This window comes from Pristiophorus japonicus, chromosome 3 (assembly GCF_044704955.1).
Source record: "Pristiophorus japonicus isolate sPriJap1 chromosome 3, sPriJap1.hap1, whole genome shotgun sequence".
Lineage (NCBI taxonomy): Eukaryota > Metazoa > Chordata > Chondrichthyes > Pristiophoridae > Pristiophorus > Pristiophorus japonicus.
Genome location: NC_091979.1, coordinates 16,505,328 through 16,518,866, shown reverse-complemented (window position 1 = coordinate 16,518,866; position 13,539 = coordinate 16,505,328). Strand labels below are relative to the sequence as shown.

The following is a 13,539-nucleotide window of genomic DNA, read 5'->3' as shown; positions in this document are numbered from 1 at the left end:
AAGTACACAATGTTTAAGCCCATCCACCATCTTAAACACCCGCGCCCTCTACTACCGACACACTGTGGTTACAGTGTGTACTATCCATGGGATGCATTGCAAAACTCGCCACGGCTTGTTAACCTGTGGAATTCTCTACCGCAGAGAGTTGTTGATGCCAGTTCATTAGATATCTTCAAGAGGGAGTTAGATATGGCCTTTACGGCTAAAGGGATCAAGGGGTATGGAGAGAAAGCAGGAAAGGGGTACTGAGGGAATGATCAGCCATGATCTTATTGAATGGTGGTGCAGGCTCGAAGGGCTGAATGGCCTACTCCTGCACCTATTTTATATGGGGTCAAGTTTCGGCCTGAGTTGCTCCTATTTTTTTGGAGCAACTAGTTTAGAATGGAGTATCTTAGGAATTACAATTCTTGGCATTTAGTTTGCTCCAGTTCTCGTGAGTTAGAATAGTTTCATTTTAGAACCGATTTTTTTTTCAAAAGGGGGCGTGTCCGGCCACTTACGCCTGTTTTGCAAGTTTAGGCAGCGAATACTTACTCCAAACTAACTTAGAATGGAGTAAGTGTAGATTTTTGTACGCTCAGAAAAATCTTGCCTGCACTTATAAATCAGGCCTAGGGAACGAGAGATAGGGGGGGAAGGGAAGTTTACAAACATTAAACACTTCACTTTGACAAATAAAAAGCCATCATCAATAATAAATGATAAATAAATCAATAAATCAACCAATAAATCAATCAAAAATAATTTTTTTTTTAATTTAAAATTTTTTAAAAATCAATAAATAAAAAATTACTTTTCTACTCACCGGGAGCCCTCCAACAGTGTGCTGGGACGGCCCTCCCCACCGCCCCTCAGTGTGTCTCTCTCTCTGTCTCTGTCAGTGTCCCTCTCTCTCTATCTGTCAGTGTCTCTCTGTTTCTGACAGCGAGGGGGGGAGGAAGGGAGGAGAGGGGGAGGGAGGAAGGGGGGAGGGGGGTGAGAGAGAGGAGGGAGGAGAAGGAGGTGGGGAGAGGAGAGGGACGGAGTGGGGGGGGAGAGGAGAGGGATGGGGGGGGGAAGAGGGGAGGGATGGAGGGGGGGAAGAGGGGAGGGAGGGGGTAGAGGAGAGGGAGGGGGGGAAGAGAGGAGAGGGAGGGGTAGAGGGGAGAGAGAGGAGAGAGAGGATAGGGAGGGGGGGAGAGGAGAGGGGGAGGGGGGGGAGAGGAGAGGGAGGGAGGGGGGAGAGGAGAGGGAGGGAGGGAGGGGGCAGAGGAGAGGGAGGGAGGGGGGAGAGGAGAGGGGGAGAGGAGAGGGAGGGAGGGGGGAGAGGAGAGGGAGGGAGGGTGAGGAGAGGAGAGGGAGGGGTGGGGGGGAGAGGGAGGGAGAGGGGAGAGAGGAGAGGGAGGGAGGGAGGGGAAGAGAGGAGAGTGAGGGTTGGGGGGAGAGGAGAGGGAGGGAGGGGGGAGAGGAGCGGGAGGGAGACGGAGGGAGGGGGAGGAGAGGAGAGAGAGGGAGGGGGGAGAGGAGAGGGAGGGAGGGGGGGGCGAGAGGAGAGGGAGGGATGGGGAAGGCTGAACGGGCCGGGCCGAAGACTTCGGGCAGGGCCCGCCCCCAGCAAGATGCCGGGAGTGCGGGCCCCGGTGAAGACGTGGGAGGGGCGGGGGGGGGAGCGGACCGGACCGGACCTGAAGGGGGAGGGGTGGAGGGGAGAGAGCCGGGGTGGAGCGGGAGCTGAAGCGGGGGGAGGGGAGGCGTGGTGGGGGGTGCGAGAGAGAGCCGGACTGGGAGTGGGAGCTGGGGAGATGGGAGGCGGTTGGTGCGGGAGCAAAGAGTAGGAGTAAATGGCTACTTTTCAAAATGGCAGGCAGTGACTAGTGGGTACCGCAAGGTTCTGTGCTGGGGCTCCAGCTGTTTACATTGTACATTAATGATTTAGACAAGGGGATTAAATGTAGTATCTCCAAATTTGCGGATGACACAAAGTTGGGTGGCAGTGTGAGCTGCGAGGAGGATGCTATGAGGCTGCAGAGTGACTTGGATAGGTTAGGTGAGTGGGCAAATGCATGGCAGATGAAGTATAATGTGGATAAATGTGAGGTTATCCACTTTGGTGGTAAAAACAGAGAGACAGACTATTATTTGAATGGTGACAGATTAGGAACAGGGGAGGTGCAATGAGACCTGGGTGTCATGGTACATCAGTCATTGAAGGTTGGCATGCAGGTACACCAAGCGGTTAAGAAAGCAAATGGCATGTTGGCCTTCATAGCGAGGGGATTTGAGTACAGGGGCAGGGAGGTGTTAGTACAGTTGTACAGGGCCTTGGTGAGGCCACACCTGGAGTATTGTGTACAGTTTTGGTCTCTTAACTTGAGGAAGGACATTCTTGCTATTGAGGGAGTGCAGCAAAAGTTCTCCAGACTGATTCCCGGGATGGCGGGACTGACATATCAAGAAAGACTGGATCAACTGGGCTTGTATTCACTGGAGTTCAGAAGAATGAGAGGGGATCTCATAGAAACTTTTTAAATTCTGACCGGTTTAGACAGGTTAGATGCAGGAAGAATGTTCCCAATGTTGGGGAAGTCCAGAACCAGGGGTCACAGTCTAAGGATAAGGGGTAAGCCATTTAGGACCGAGATGAGGAGAAACTTCTTCACCCAGAGAGTGGTGAACCTGTGGAATTCTCTACCACAGGAAGTTGTTGAGGCCAATTCACTAAATATATTCAAAAAGGAGTTAGATGTAGTCCTTACTACTAGGGGGATCAAGGGGTATGGCGAGAATGCAAGAATGGGGTACTGAAGTTGCATGTTCAGCCATGAACTCATTGAATGGCGGTGCAGGCTCGAAGGGCCGAATGGCCTACTCCTGCACCTATTTTCTATGTTTCTATGAGAGAGCCGGACTGGGAGAGCTGAACCAGTGGGGGCGGGGGGGGGCGGGCGGGGGGCAGAGAGAGAGCCGGACTGGGAGCAGGAGCTCAATGGTGGGGATGGGGGAGCCGGAGCAGGAGCTGAAGAAGAGGGAGGTCCAGTCGATCTTCACCGCCCCAGTGAGCCCATTCAGCCAGGGCTAGGGGCGGCATGCTTCGGGCCACTCCCACACAGCCTCGGTCGCCTGGAGCTACTGCACATGCTCGCACACTCTAGCGCGCATGTGCAGAGGTCCTGGCACTGTTTTCAGCGCCTGGACCTGGCTCCGCCCTCCACAGCTTGTGCTGCGCTAGGCCGAGGGCCTGGAATGTTCCAGCAGCGGGGAGAATAACAAGGTAAGTTTTAGGCGCGGTTTTGAGCGCGGAAATCAGCCGTGACTCGCGGGGCCGCGCCAAAACTTGACCCCTATGTTTCTATGTTTCTATGACAGCACCTCCCAAACCCGCAACCATCACAAGCTCGAAGGAGCAGAGCAGCAGGTACAAATGAACATCACCACCTCCCAAGTTCCCCTTTTAAGTCGCACGCAAATTGCCTCTGCCTGTTGTTCTTTTGTGTCAGTCAGTCCTGTACAACAGCAACAATTGCATTTATATAGCGCCTTTAACGCAGTAAATCCTCCCAAGGCGCTTCACAGGAGTGTTATAAAACTAAATTTGACACCAAGCCACACAAGGAGATTTTCATACAGGTGACCAAAAGTTTTGTCAAAGAGGTAGGTTTTAAAGGGGGTCTTGAAGGAGGAGAGAGAGGTGCAGAGGCGGAGAGAGTTAGGGAGGGAGTTCCAGAGCTTGGGGCCTAGGCAGCTGAAGGCACGGCCACTGATGGTGGCGTGATGAATATCGGGGATATGCAAGTGACCAGAATTAGTGGAGCTCAGAGACCGTGGAGGGTTGAAAGAAGAAAGACTTGCATTTATATAGAGCCTTTCACGACCTCAGGACATTCCAAAGCACTTTACAGCCGATGAAGTACTTTTGAAGTGCAAGTGTAGTCAACGTTGTAATCTAGGAAATGTGGTAGCCAGCTTGTGCATAGCAAGCTCCCACAACAGCAATGTGATAATGACCAGATAATTTAGTGATGTTGACTCAGGGATAAATATTGTCCGGGACACCGGTGATAACTCCCCTGCCCTTCTTCGAAATAGCGCCATAGTATATCTTTCACGTCCACCTGAGAGAGCAGACAGGGCTTTGGTTTAACGTCTCATCTGAAAGACGGCACCTCTGTACTGCGCTGGAGTGTCAGCCTAGATTTCTGTGCTCGAGTCTCTGGAAATGGGACGACTTGAGAGGCGAGAGTGCTACCCACTGAGTCACGGCTGCAGGGCTGGAGGGGGTAGGGCTACAGAGATAGGGAAGGGTGCAGCAGAGGTAGGGAAGGACTCGGCAGTACTCGTGAAGCACTTCATCCAAAACTCTTGATCTTTCTTTGCAGTGATTACTTACATTTTCAGGCGCTGCCTCCGTGCGAGCTGCTCTTCCACGCGGATGGCACTCAGTGAATCTTGCCTTTTCTCTGCCAGCCATTCTTCATCCATTTCAGCAGCGGCCGCGTCAAAGTCCTGATGGAGGTCTGTGCTCTCTGATACAGTCGAGCTCCCCTCGCTTTTGTCTATTGTTAGTTGGACATTGTCCACTTCCTGCCGCTGACCAGCATCAGTGCTCAACGCCTCAGGTTCCTCGATCTTCTGCTTCTTCACAGCCAGCTCTTCACCTTCCTCGCTCCAGAACTGCGTGTAATAAGGGATGGGTTCGGCCATTCCTGCAACCAGTACACGCTGAAAGTGGACGTCTTCCTGCAGACACCTTGGACAAAACAGAAGACAAAAGAGCCAACAGGTTTTACATAGGGCTAGATTTTCCAATATTTTTGCCTGCATAATGCCCACTTAACATCCATTTTAACGCTGAAGTGAGGTGTAATGCCCAGATATCGCCCATTTAGCCACAAAGTGGAAACTGACGCCCATTTCTCAGACACGTATCGCTGAGCGTTACTTTCGCCATGTACGTAACGCTGAGAAAAATTAATACCGATCGCCACTTTTTTTTGTCGTAAAGATCGCATTTGCCGAAACTAACGCCCAGTATATCGCCCAGCGTCACTTTGAGCACCTCGCACACATATCGTCCACAATCACGCTCGCCGAAAAAAGCCGCTCTGAAAAAGTTGAACTGTTCTGAACTAACCACAGCGGTGTAGACGCCATTTTGTAAATCGCAGGTCGCTTCATTGAAAAGGCTGCTTCAACTTTGGGGGAGTTTGGATGTACTCTGGAGATCTTCTCAGGTGATGTGACCATCTGAACAGACATCTTTTCATACTGTGGACGATTGGGTTTTACTATAGGTGTCTTAGTGGGGAAATTTATTGCTTGTGAATAATCGGCATTATACTTTTATTGGAATGGGGCCAGCAATTTCTCAGCTTGCTTCGATTACAATGCAGATGCTGTAGAGTGCAAATGGCACAACGTCTAATCCACAGCATTATGTACCCAATCTAAGACGTGCCAGACTGATAGGAGGACCAGACCATACACCCCGCGCACTTACAGGGAGAAGCAGGTCTTACCTCGACTTGTCCGAGAACAACTGCCTTCGGAGACGGCGCTTCCACAAAGTGGTTATCAGTGAGATATGCCAGCTCATCAGGACAGATCTGCAGCCTGCCAGCACCTTCAGGACATCACTGTCCATCGAGGTCAAGGTCACCGTGGCACTGTCGTTCTATGTATCCGGTTCCTTTCAGGCCTCTGAGGTCGACATTTCCCCTATGTCTCAGCATGCCACACATTGCTGCATTAGACAGGTCACGGAGGCCCTGTACGCGCATACGATGGACTTTATCAACTTCCCTATGATCACGGAGGCTCAGACTGACAGGGCTGGAGCATTCTTCCGAATTGCAAAGTTCCCCAAGATACAGAGAGCAATCGACTATACGCACATCGCCAGAGATTTTTCGCAACAGAAAAGGATTTCACTCCCTGAATATCCAACTAGTTGTCGACCACAACCAGATAATTATGGCAGTGAATGCCAAATATCCGGGTAGCTTCGATGAGGCTCACATCCTGCGTAAGAGCACTGTATCTGACATGTTTACCAGTCAGTCAGAAGGTCAATGCTGGATGCTTGGTGACAAACGATATAGCCTAGCCACCTGGCTGATGACCCCCCCTGCGTGACACCCACACCAAGGCTGAGAAGTGATACAACGAGAGCCACAGAGCCACACGCAATGTGGTCCAGAAAACAATTAGCGTGCTTAAGCAGCGCTTTAGATGCCTGAAGCACTCAGGAGGGAAGCTACAATACAACCCTGATCAGGTAGCTCAATTCGTGGTAGTGTGCTCCATGCTGCATAACCTGGCTATCAGGAGGGGACAAGAATTGCCAGAAGGGACTGATGGTCCACCTCAGGAGAGAGAGGAAGAGGCGGATGAGGGGCTGGACGCTGACCTCGGGTCAGACAATCAGGCTCCAGACCGCAGGAAAGGGCCCGTGGTGGCTACATAGCTGCAAGACTCTTATGTCAGCAGCTCATAAATGAGCGATTTGCCTGAAAGAACGTTGCTGTTATTGACAAAGCTGACACACTGCTGTGTGTGCAGCTCAGGCATCAGTGGTGGGCATCACCTTGGTGACAGTTAAAGTTTAAGTTGATTCAAGTTAAGTGTAATTATACCCTTTCAGGTTAAGGAATGACCAGTGTGTAACGGTCCAGCTATCTGAGACAATGCGCAACAAGGTTATGTTGAATAAAAAACATTTAATACGACCATTGGTCTGAAATCACATGTATCACGGGCAAAAACAGCCCACCCACACCCTACATTTTAGAACATTGACATCAATCAAATGGTCAACACAAATGCAAATCAACAGGGTGGCCCCCTCCCCCCATACCTTCCAACAAATTGCATACACTAAGATGGAGATATAACAAAGCCATCACCTGCGGACATGCACCTCACTTTCCTTCCCCCCCTCCCCTTTTTCTCCCCACCTCTACCCCTTCCCCTCCTCGCTCCATGCCGCCTGGCCGAGGAGCTCCTCAGACGGTACCTCATTGGGGGGGATGAAGACAGAGCCGGTGGTCGCACGGATCTGGAAATGGGGGGTACCGAGGTGGCAACATTATCGGATGCAGAAACAGGATCGTGCTCCTGCCTCTCATATGTCGTTGACACTGGGGCGGAGCCTAGGGGTGGAGCGCCACGCTCCGGTACCACTGGGAGGCCTGTGCCATCAGTATTTCTGGCTATCGCATCCAGGGCCTCCGCTATCCGCGGTACGTACTCAGTCATGGTGCCAGAGATGCTGGCCAGCTGTCAGGATGCTGCCCTTCAATGCCTCTAGGATCTGGTCACCTACATCAACAGTCCTTGTGTACAACTGTACCATCTCTCCGCTGTCATATGGCACTCATGGAGCAGACCTGCAGCGTCCACGAAACCTCCGCGGGGTCGGCATCGCCCTGGGGACAAATGGGATGCCCTGTGGCCTGGTACCTCCAGAGTGGAGGTGGGAATGGCCGGAGGGGCACTAGATGGCCTTGGGGTGGAATATCTTCTGGAGCCTGGCAATGCAGGTGTCTCAAAGTCGGCACTCTCATCCATGGTGAACAGACCCTGCTGATTGATGGGCGAGAATCGGAGCTCCTCAGCAGCAGATATAGGATCGTTCGGCGAGTCCGGCCCCGCGCCCCCACCTTCTGGCCTCTGTGGTCTTGCCTTGGGACGCGCTGCTGGCTGAGCTGCAAAATACAAATGAGGTTATTAGAGGAGAAGTGGGTGCTAGGGTCACAAGGTGAGTCCAGCTACACACAGCATATGGACGACAAAAGCACCACCACTCTCAAAATCATCGCAGACATCACATTTCATGACCATCAACACATTCAGCATTGCAATGATTCTCATGAGGCCAGCAGTATTTATAGGACACTTTTAGAAATCATCTATCATGTATTATTGTTTGGCTATGAGTGGGTGTGGCATCTATTGACTTTACATCACGCAATGGTGTATACTTTACTCATGTGGCATCACTTCAGATGCGTCCGTAGCCATCCGGGGGTTGCTCCCCTCTAGTGTCAGCACCCGCTTCTCAATGTCAGTGAGATCGCTGATGACTAGTGCCCCCCCCCCCCCCCCACCCGTTCGCCTCTGCTCGGACCTATTCCTCGATAGCTTCTTCTGTAAAAGGTAACAGGACGACATTGCATGAGATAATTGCGTGATATCATTGCTAGGTACTGTCACAGAGACGGAGACAACACATAACCGACAGATGTAATCATGATTATTATGATAATTATCATTCTTTGCCTAAAGACGTGCACTGTGACCGCAGGCTTTGAGTACAACATTCCTAGTAAAAGTGAAAGACCTCACATCTGATGATAGTTGTTATGTATGTAAACATTGTAACTGTGTAAGACTTGCCACCAGAGGGTGCAACTGTTGGAGGCCCAAGGGTCACCTGCACACCTCGTGCAAGGGAGTATAAAAGGTTGCCTGCCATGCTGCTTAGGCACTCTGGAGTTGTATTAAAGAGACAACGGTCACATCAGTTTTAGCTCACAGTACTCAGTCTTGTGGAGTTCTTCCATACTTAACAATTGGCGACGAGTAACAGATTACGAACTTTCACACAGTCATGGCTGCCATTGATATTTTAGAGAGATTTGTAGAGGGTGATGATTGGGAAGCCTTTGTTGAGCGTCTCGACCAGTAATTCGTGGCCAACGAGCTGGATGGGGACGATAAAGCGATCAAGCGCAGGACGATTCTCCTCACCGTGTGTGGGTCCACAATATACGACCTCATCAAGAATCTGCTAGCACCGGAGAAACCAGCGGAGAAGACATATACAGAGTTATGTACTCTGGTTCGGAACCACCTCAAGCCGAAGGAGAGTGTCTTAATGGCCAGGTATCGTTTCTACATGCACCACTGCGCCGAGGGCCAGGTCGTGGTGAGTTATGTCGCTGACCTGAGACCTGGGAACTTGCGAATTTGCTGGATTTTGGGGGGAAATGCTGCGGGACCTTTTTGTGCTTGGCATCGGCCATGAGGTCATTCTTCGCAAGTTGCTGTCTGCCGAATCCCTAGACCTAAGCAAGGCCATCACGATAGCCCAGGCATTCATATCCACGAGCAATAATACCAGACAGATATCTTCCCAGCATCAAAGCTCACCAGCAAGTACTGTGCATAAAATAACATCGCTGGCAGACATAACTGCATATAGCAGGGCTTATACGTCTGCAGCTGAAAGACCAAGGATGACTCAGAGTCCGCCATCGGGCATGAATGCAAATCCATTAGCACCATGTTGGCGCTGCAGGGGTAATCATCGAGCCCATTAATGTCGATTCAAGCACTACGTGTACAAAGGCTGTGAAACAATGGGGCACCTCCAGCGAATGTGCAAGAGTGCTACGACTCACCACGTGGCAGAGTCGGCAGAGGATGATCGATCCAGCGCGGATCACGCAGAACAAACAAGAGAGGCAACTCGAGGAAGAAATGTATGGGGTACATACCTTCACCACCAAGAGCCCTCCATCATGCTGAAAGTCAAATTGAATGGTATTCCGGTATCAATGGAGTTGGACACGGGGGCGAGTCAGTCAATTATGAGCCAGAAGGCTTTTGCGAAACTGTGGGGCAACAAGGCACAAAGGCCCAAACTGAGCCCGATTCAGACAAAGGTGCGCACCGACACCAAAGAGCTCATACCAGTCATTGGCAGTGTGGCTGTTAAGGTATCGTATGATGGAGCTGTGCATGATTTATCACTGTACCAGGCGATAACCCAATGCTATTTGGCAGAAGCTGGTTGGGAAAGATTCGATGGAACTGGGACGACATCAAAGCACTATCTTCAGTGGATGATGCCACTGAAGTGCTGAGCAAGTTTCCGTCGCTATTTGAACCAGGTATCGGCAACTTCACAGGTGTCAAGGTGCAGATCCATCTAGTCCCCGATGCAAGGCCCATTCATCACAAGGCTCGAACGGTTCCATATATGATGAGGGAGAAAGTCGAGATCGAACTGGACAGAATTCAACGAGAGGGAATCATATCGCCAGTCGAGTTCAACAAGTGGGCCAGTCCGATTGTTTCGCTGTTGAAAAGCGATGGTCAGTGTTATGTATTGAATAAACAGTCTGACCAGATACTGTGAGCTCAAAGTAAAGTGTGACGGTAGTCTTTTATTGCAGGTCTTCAGAATGCCTCTCCAGCCTCTGAGGCCTCCTTAAGTACAGGTGCTCCCAAGGGATTGTGGGATCCCTTGGGACTCCAGGGGATGAGACCTCTGGTGGTTAAACCAGGTATCTACAGGTTTACATATATAACAGTCAGAATCTGCGGAGACTACAAGGTAACAATCAACCGGGTCTCGTTATAAGACCAGTACCCATTACCCAAGGAGGATGACCTGTTCGCAACATTAGCGGGGGGGGGGGGAAGTCGTTCACCAAGTTGGACCTAACACAGGAGCTGGCTGAATCTTCAAAAAGATTGACGTGCAGCAACTTGCATAAAGGACTGTTTATATTCCACAGGTGCCCTTTTGGGATTCGCTCAGCTGCTGCCATCTTCCAGAGGAACATGGAGAGTCTGCTGAAATCGGTTCCGTGCTCCGTTTTGTTTCAAGACGACATCCTGATCACCGGTCGTGACACCACCGAACACCTGCAAAATCTGGAAGAGGTTCTAAGTCAACTAGACAGAGTGGGACTCAGGCTGAAACGCTCCAAGTGTGTTTTCCTGGCACCAGAAGTTGAATTTTTGGGGAGAAAGATTGCGGCAGACGGCATCAGACCCATGGACTCAAAGACAGAGGCCATCAAGAATGCACCCAGACCACAGAATGTGACAGAGCTGCGTTCTTTCCTGGGACTCCTCAACTATTTTGGTAATTTTCTACCCGGGTTAAGCACTTTGCTGGAACCGGTGCACATGTTGCTACGTAAGGGTGACGACGGGATTTGGGATAAATCTCAAGAGACAGCCTTTGAGAAGGCCAGAAACCTACTTTGTTCTAATAAGTTACTTGTACTGTATGACCCGTGTAAACGATTAGTGCTAGCTTGTGATGCATCTTCGTACGGAGTCGGCAAGCCAATCTATCGGGCAAACTTCAACCAGTTGCATACGCGTTTAGAAATCTGTCTAAGGCTGAAAGAGCCTACAGTATGGTCGAGAAAGAGGAGTTAGCATGTGTATATGGGGTTAAGAAAATGCACCAATACCTATTTGGACTTCGGTTTGAGCTTGAAACTGACCACAAACCTCTCATTTCGCTGTTTTCAGAAAGCAAAGGTGTGAACACCAATGCTTCGGCCCGCATCCAAAGATGGGCACTAACATTGTCCGCCTATGACTATGTCATCCGCCACAGACCAGGCACGGAGAACTGTGCTGATGTCCTCAGTCGGCTACCATTGCCCACTACCGGGGTGGAAATTTCACAGCCCGCGGACTTGCTTCTGGTCATGGATGCTTTTGAGAGCAAGGGGTGATCCGTTACTGCTCGCCAGATCAGTACCTGGGCCAGCCAGGATCCTGTGCTATCACTTGTAAAAAGTTACATCCTCAATGGGAGCTTGTCGGACGTTCCCGGGGAAATGCAAGATGAAATTAAGCCATTTCACCAACGCAAAAATGTCCATCCAGTCGGATTGTCTCTTATGGGGTAATCACGTGGTTTTGCCAAAAAAAGGCAGGGACCTACACAATACCAACCCAGGCATTGTCATGATGAAGGCTATAGCCAGGTTGCATGTTTGGTGGCCCGGCATTGACTCGGACTTAGAGTCATGCATACACCAGTGCAACACGTGCTCACAATTGAGCAATGCACCAAGGGAGGCTCCATTGAGTCTGTGGTCATGGCCCTCCAAACCGTGGTCCAGGATCCACGTAGATTTTGCTTGCCCCTTTCTCGGAAAGATGTTTTTAGTTGTAGTGGACGTTTACTCTAAATGGATTGAATGCGTAATCATGTCAGCCAGCACATCCACTGCCACCATTGAAAGCCTCCGGGCTATGTTCGCCACCCATGGCTTGCCCAACGTCCTTGTCAGTGACAATGGACCGTGTTTCACCAGCTCGGAATTCAATGAGTTTATGACCTGCAATGGCATAAAAGCATGTCAGGTCTGCCCCGTTTAAGTCCGTATCCAATTGTCAAGTGGAATGGGCAGTCCAAACTATCAAGCAGAGCTTGAAACGCGCGACGGAAGGCTCCATGCAGACCCGCTTATCTCGGGTTCTGCTCAGCTACCGGACGCGACCCCATTCGCTCACTGGGGTTCCCCCTGCAGAATTGTTAATGAAGAGAGCACTCAAAACCAGGTTCTCCCTAGTCCACCCGGATCTAAGTGATCATGTGGAAACCCGGCGACACCGGCAAAACATGTACCACGATCGCGCGGCTGTATCACGTGACATTGATGTTAACGACCCTGTGTTTGTCCTGAATTACGGTCATGGTCCTAAATGGGTCACTGGCACTGTCTTGACCAAGGAGGGGAATAGAGTGTTTATAGTCAAACTATTGAATGGAAAAACGTGCAGAAAGCATTTGGATTAGTTCAAACTGCATTTCACTGACAACCAGGAACAACCTGAAGAGGACATCACCATCATCGATCCACCAACACACACCCAACCAGCAATCGACCTCGCTGTCAATCAAGAGGATGAATCCACCATTCCCAACAGTCCTGTCAGACCAGCCGCGCCGCAATGCAGCAATTGTCCGACCAACTCACCCAAGCCAGAGTTTGAACTCAGACGATCAACCAGGGATCGTAGGGCCCCGGATCGTCTCAACTTGTAAATAATGTGTATCAAAGACTTTGGCGGGAGAGTGATGTTATGTAAACATTGTAACTGTGTAAGACTTGCCACTAGAGGGTGTAACTTTTGGAGATCCAAGGGTCACCTGCACACCTCGTGGAAGGGAGTATAAAAGGTTGTCTGCCATGCTGCTTAGGCACTCTGGAGTTGTATTAAAGAGACTAACGTCACATCAGTTTTAGCTCACAGTACTCAGTCTTGTGGAGTTCTTCCATACTTATCAATAGTCACTCATGACTCTTACAAATCAAATTTTATAAATGCATAAGTACATGTAAATAAATGTCATACTTACTCTTGCAGATCCAACAAGGTTGTTCCATCGCTTTCGGCACTGGTTGCCTTCACGCACCTCGTTGGTAGCCGATGAGACCACCTCTGCTATCTCGGCCCATATCCTCTGGTAGGCCTTTGCGGTGGGCTTCCCACGCCCTCCCTGTATCAAATCACCCCAGTGTGACTCGACCTCCTGCATGAGGGAGGCATTAGCCTCGTCCGAGAACCTCCTCGCTCCTTTGCGTCCTCCAATTTGCTCCTCTCCCATCTCACTGCTTTCGCCAGCATCAGTCTCCACAGTGTGCTGTGTCGCCTCCTCCACTCTCTCCATTATAGGCACCAAATTCGGGAAAATATCTGGCTGGCAACAGCCAAGTGTTTTGGCACAATTTGCTATAAAGCTCGAAACTCTCCCTCCTTCTTCCCAAAGCAGCCACACCACACCCACACATG

General features: G+C 50.6%; 1 protein-coding gene across 4 annotated transcripts in view; it reads right to left on the bottom strand.

Moving 5' to 3' along the window:
• The window catches only part of cfap65 (cilia and flagella associated protein 65), a 282,488-nt gene that overhangs the window by 44,422 nt on the left and 224,527 nt on the right, over window positions 1-13,539 (bottom strand). For 3 of the 4 annotated variants that reach the window (XM_070875227.1, XM_070875229.1, XM_070875228.1), the window contains one exon: window positions 4,373-4,732. In XM_070875227.1, coding sequence (XP_070731328.1) covers window positions 4,373-4,732 — 360 coding nt within the window. Of the gene's footprint in view, window positions 1-4,372; window positions 4,733-7,521; window positions 7,689-13,539 lie in introns of those variants that run through there. The other variant, XM_070875230.1, reaches the window with a different exon arrangement.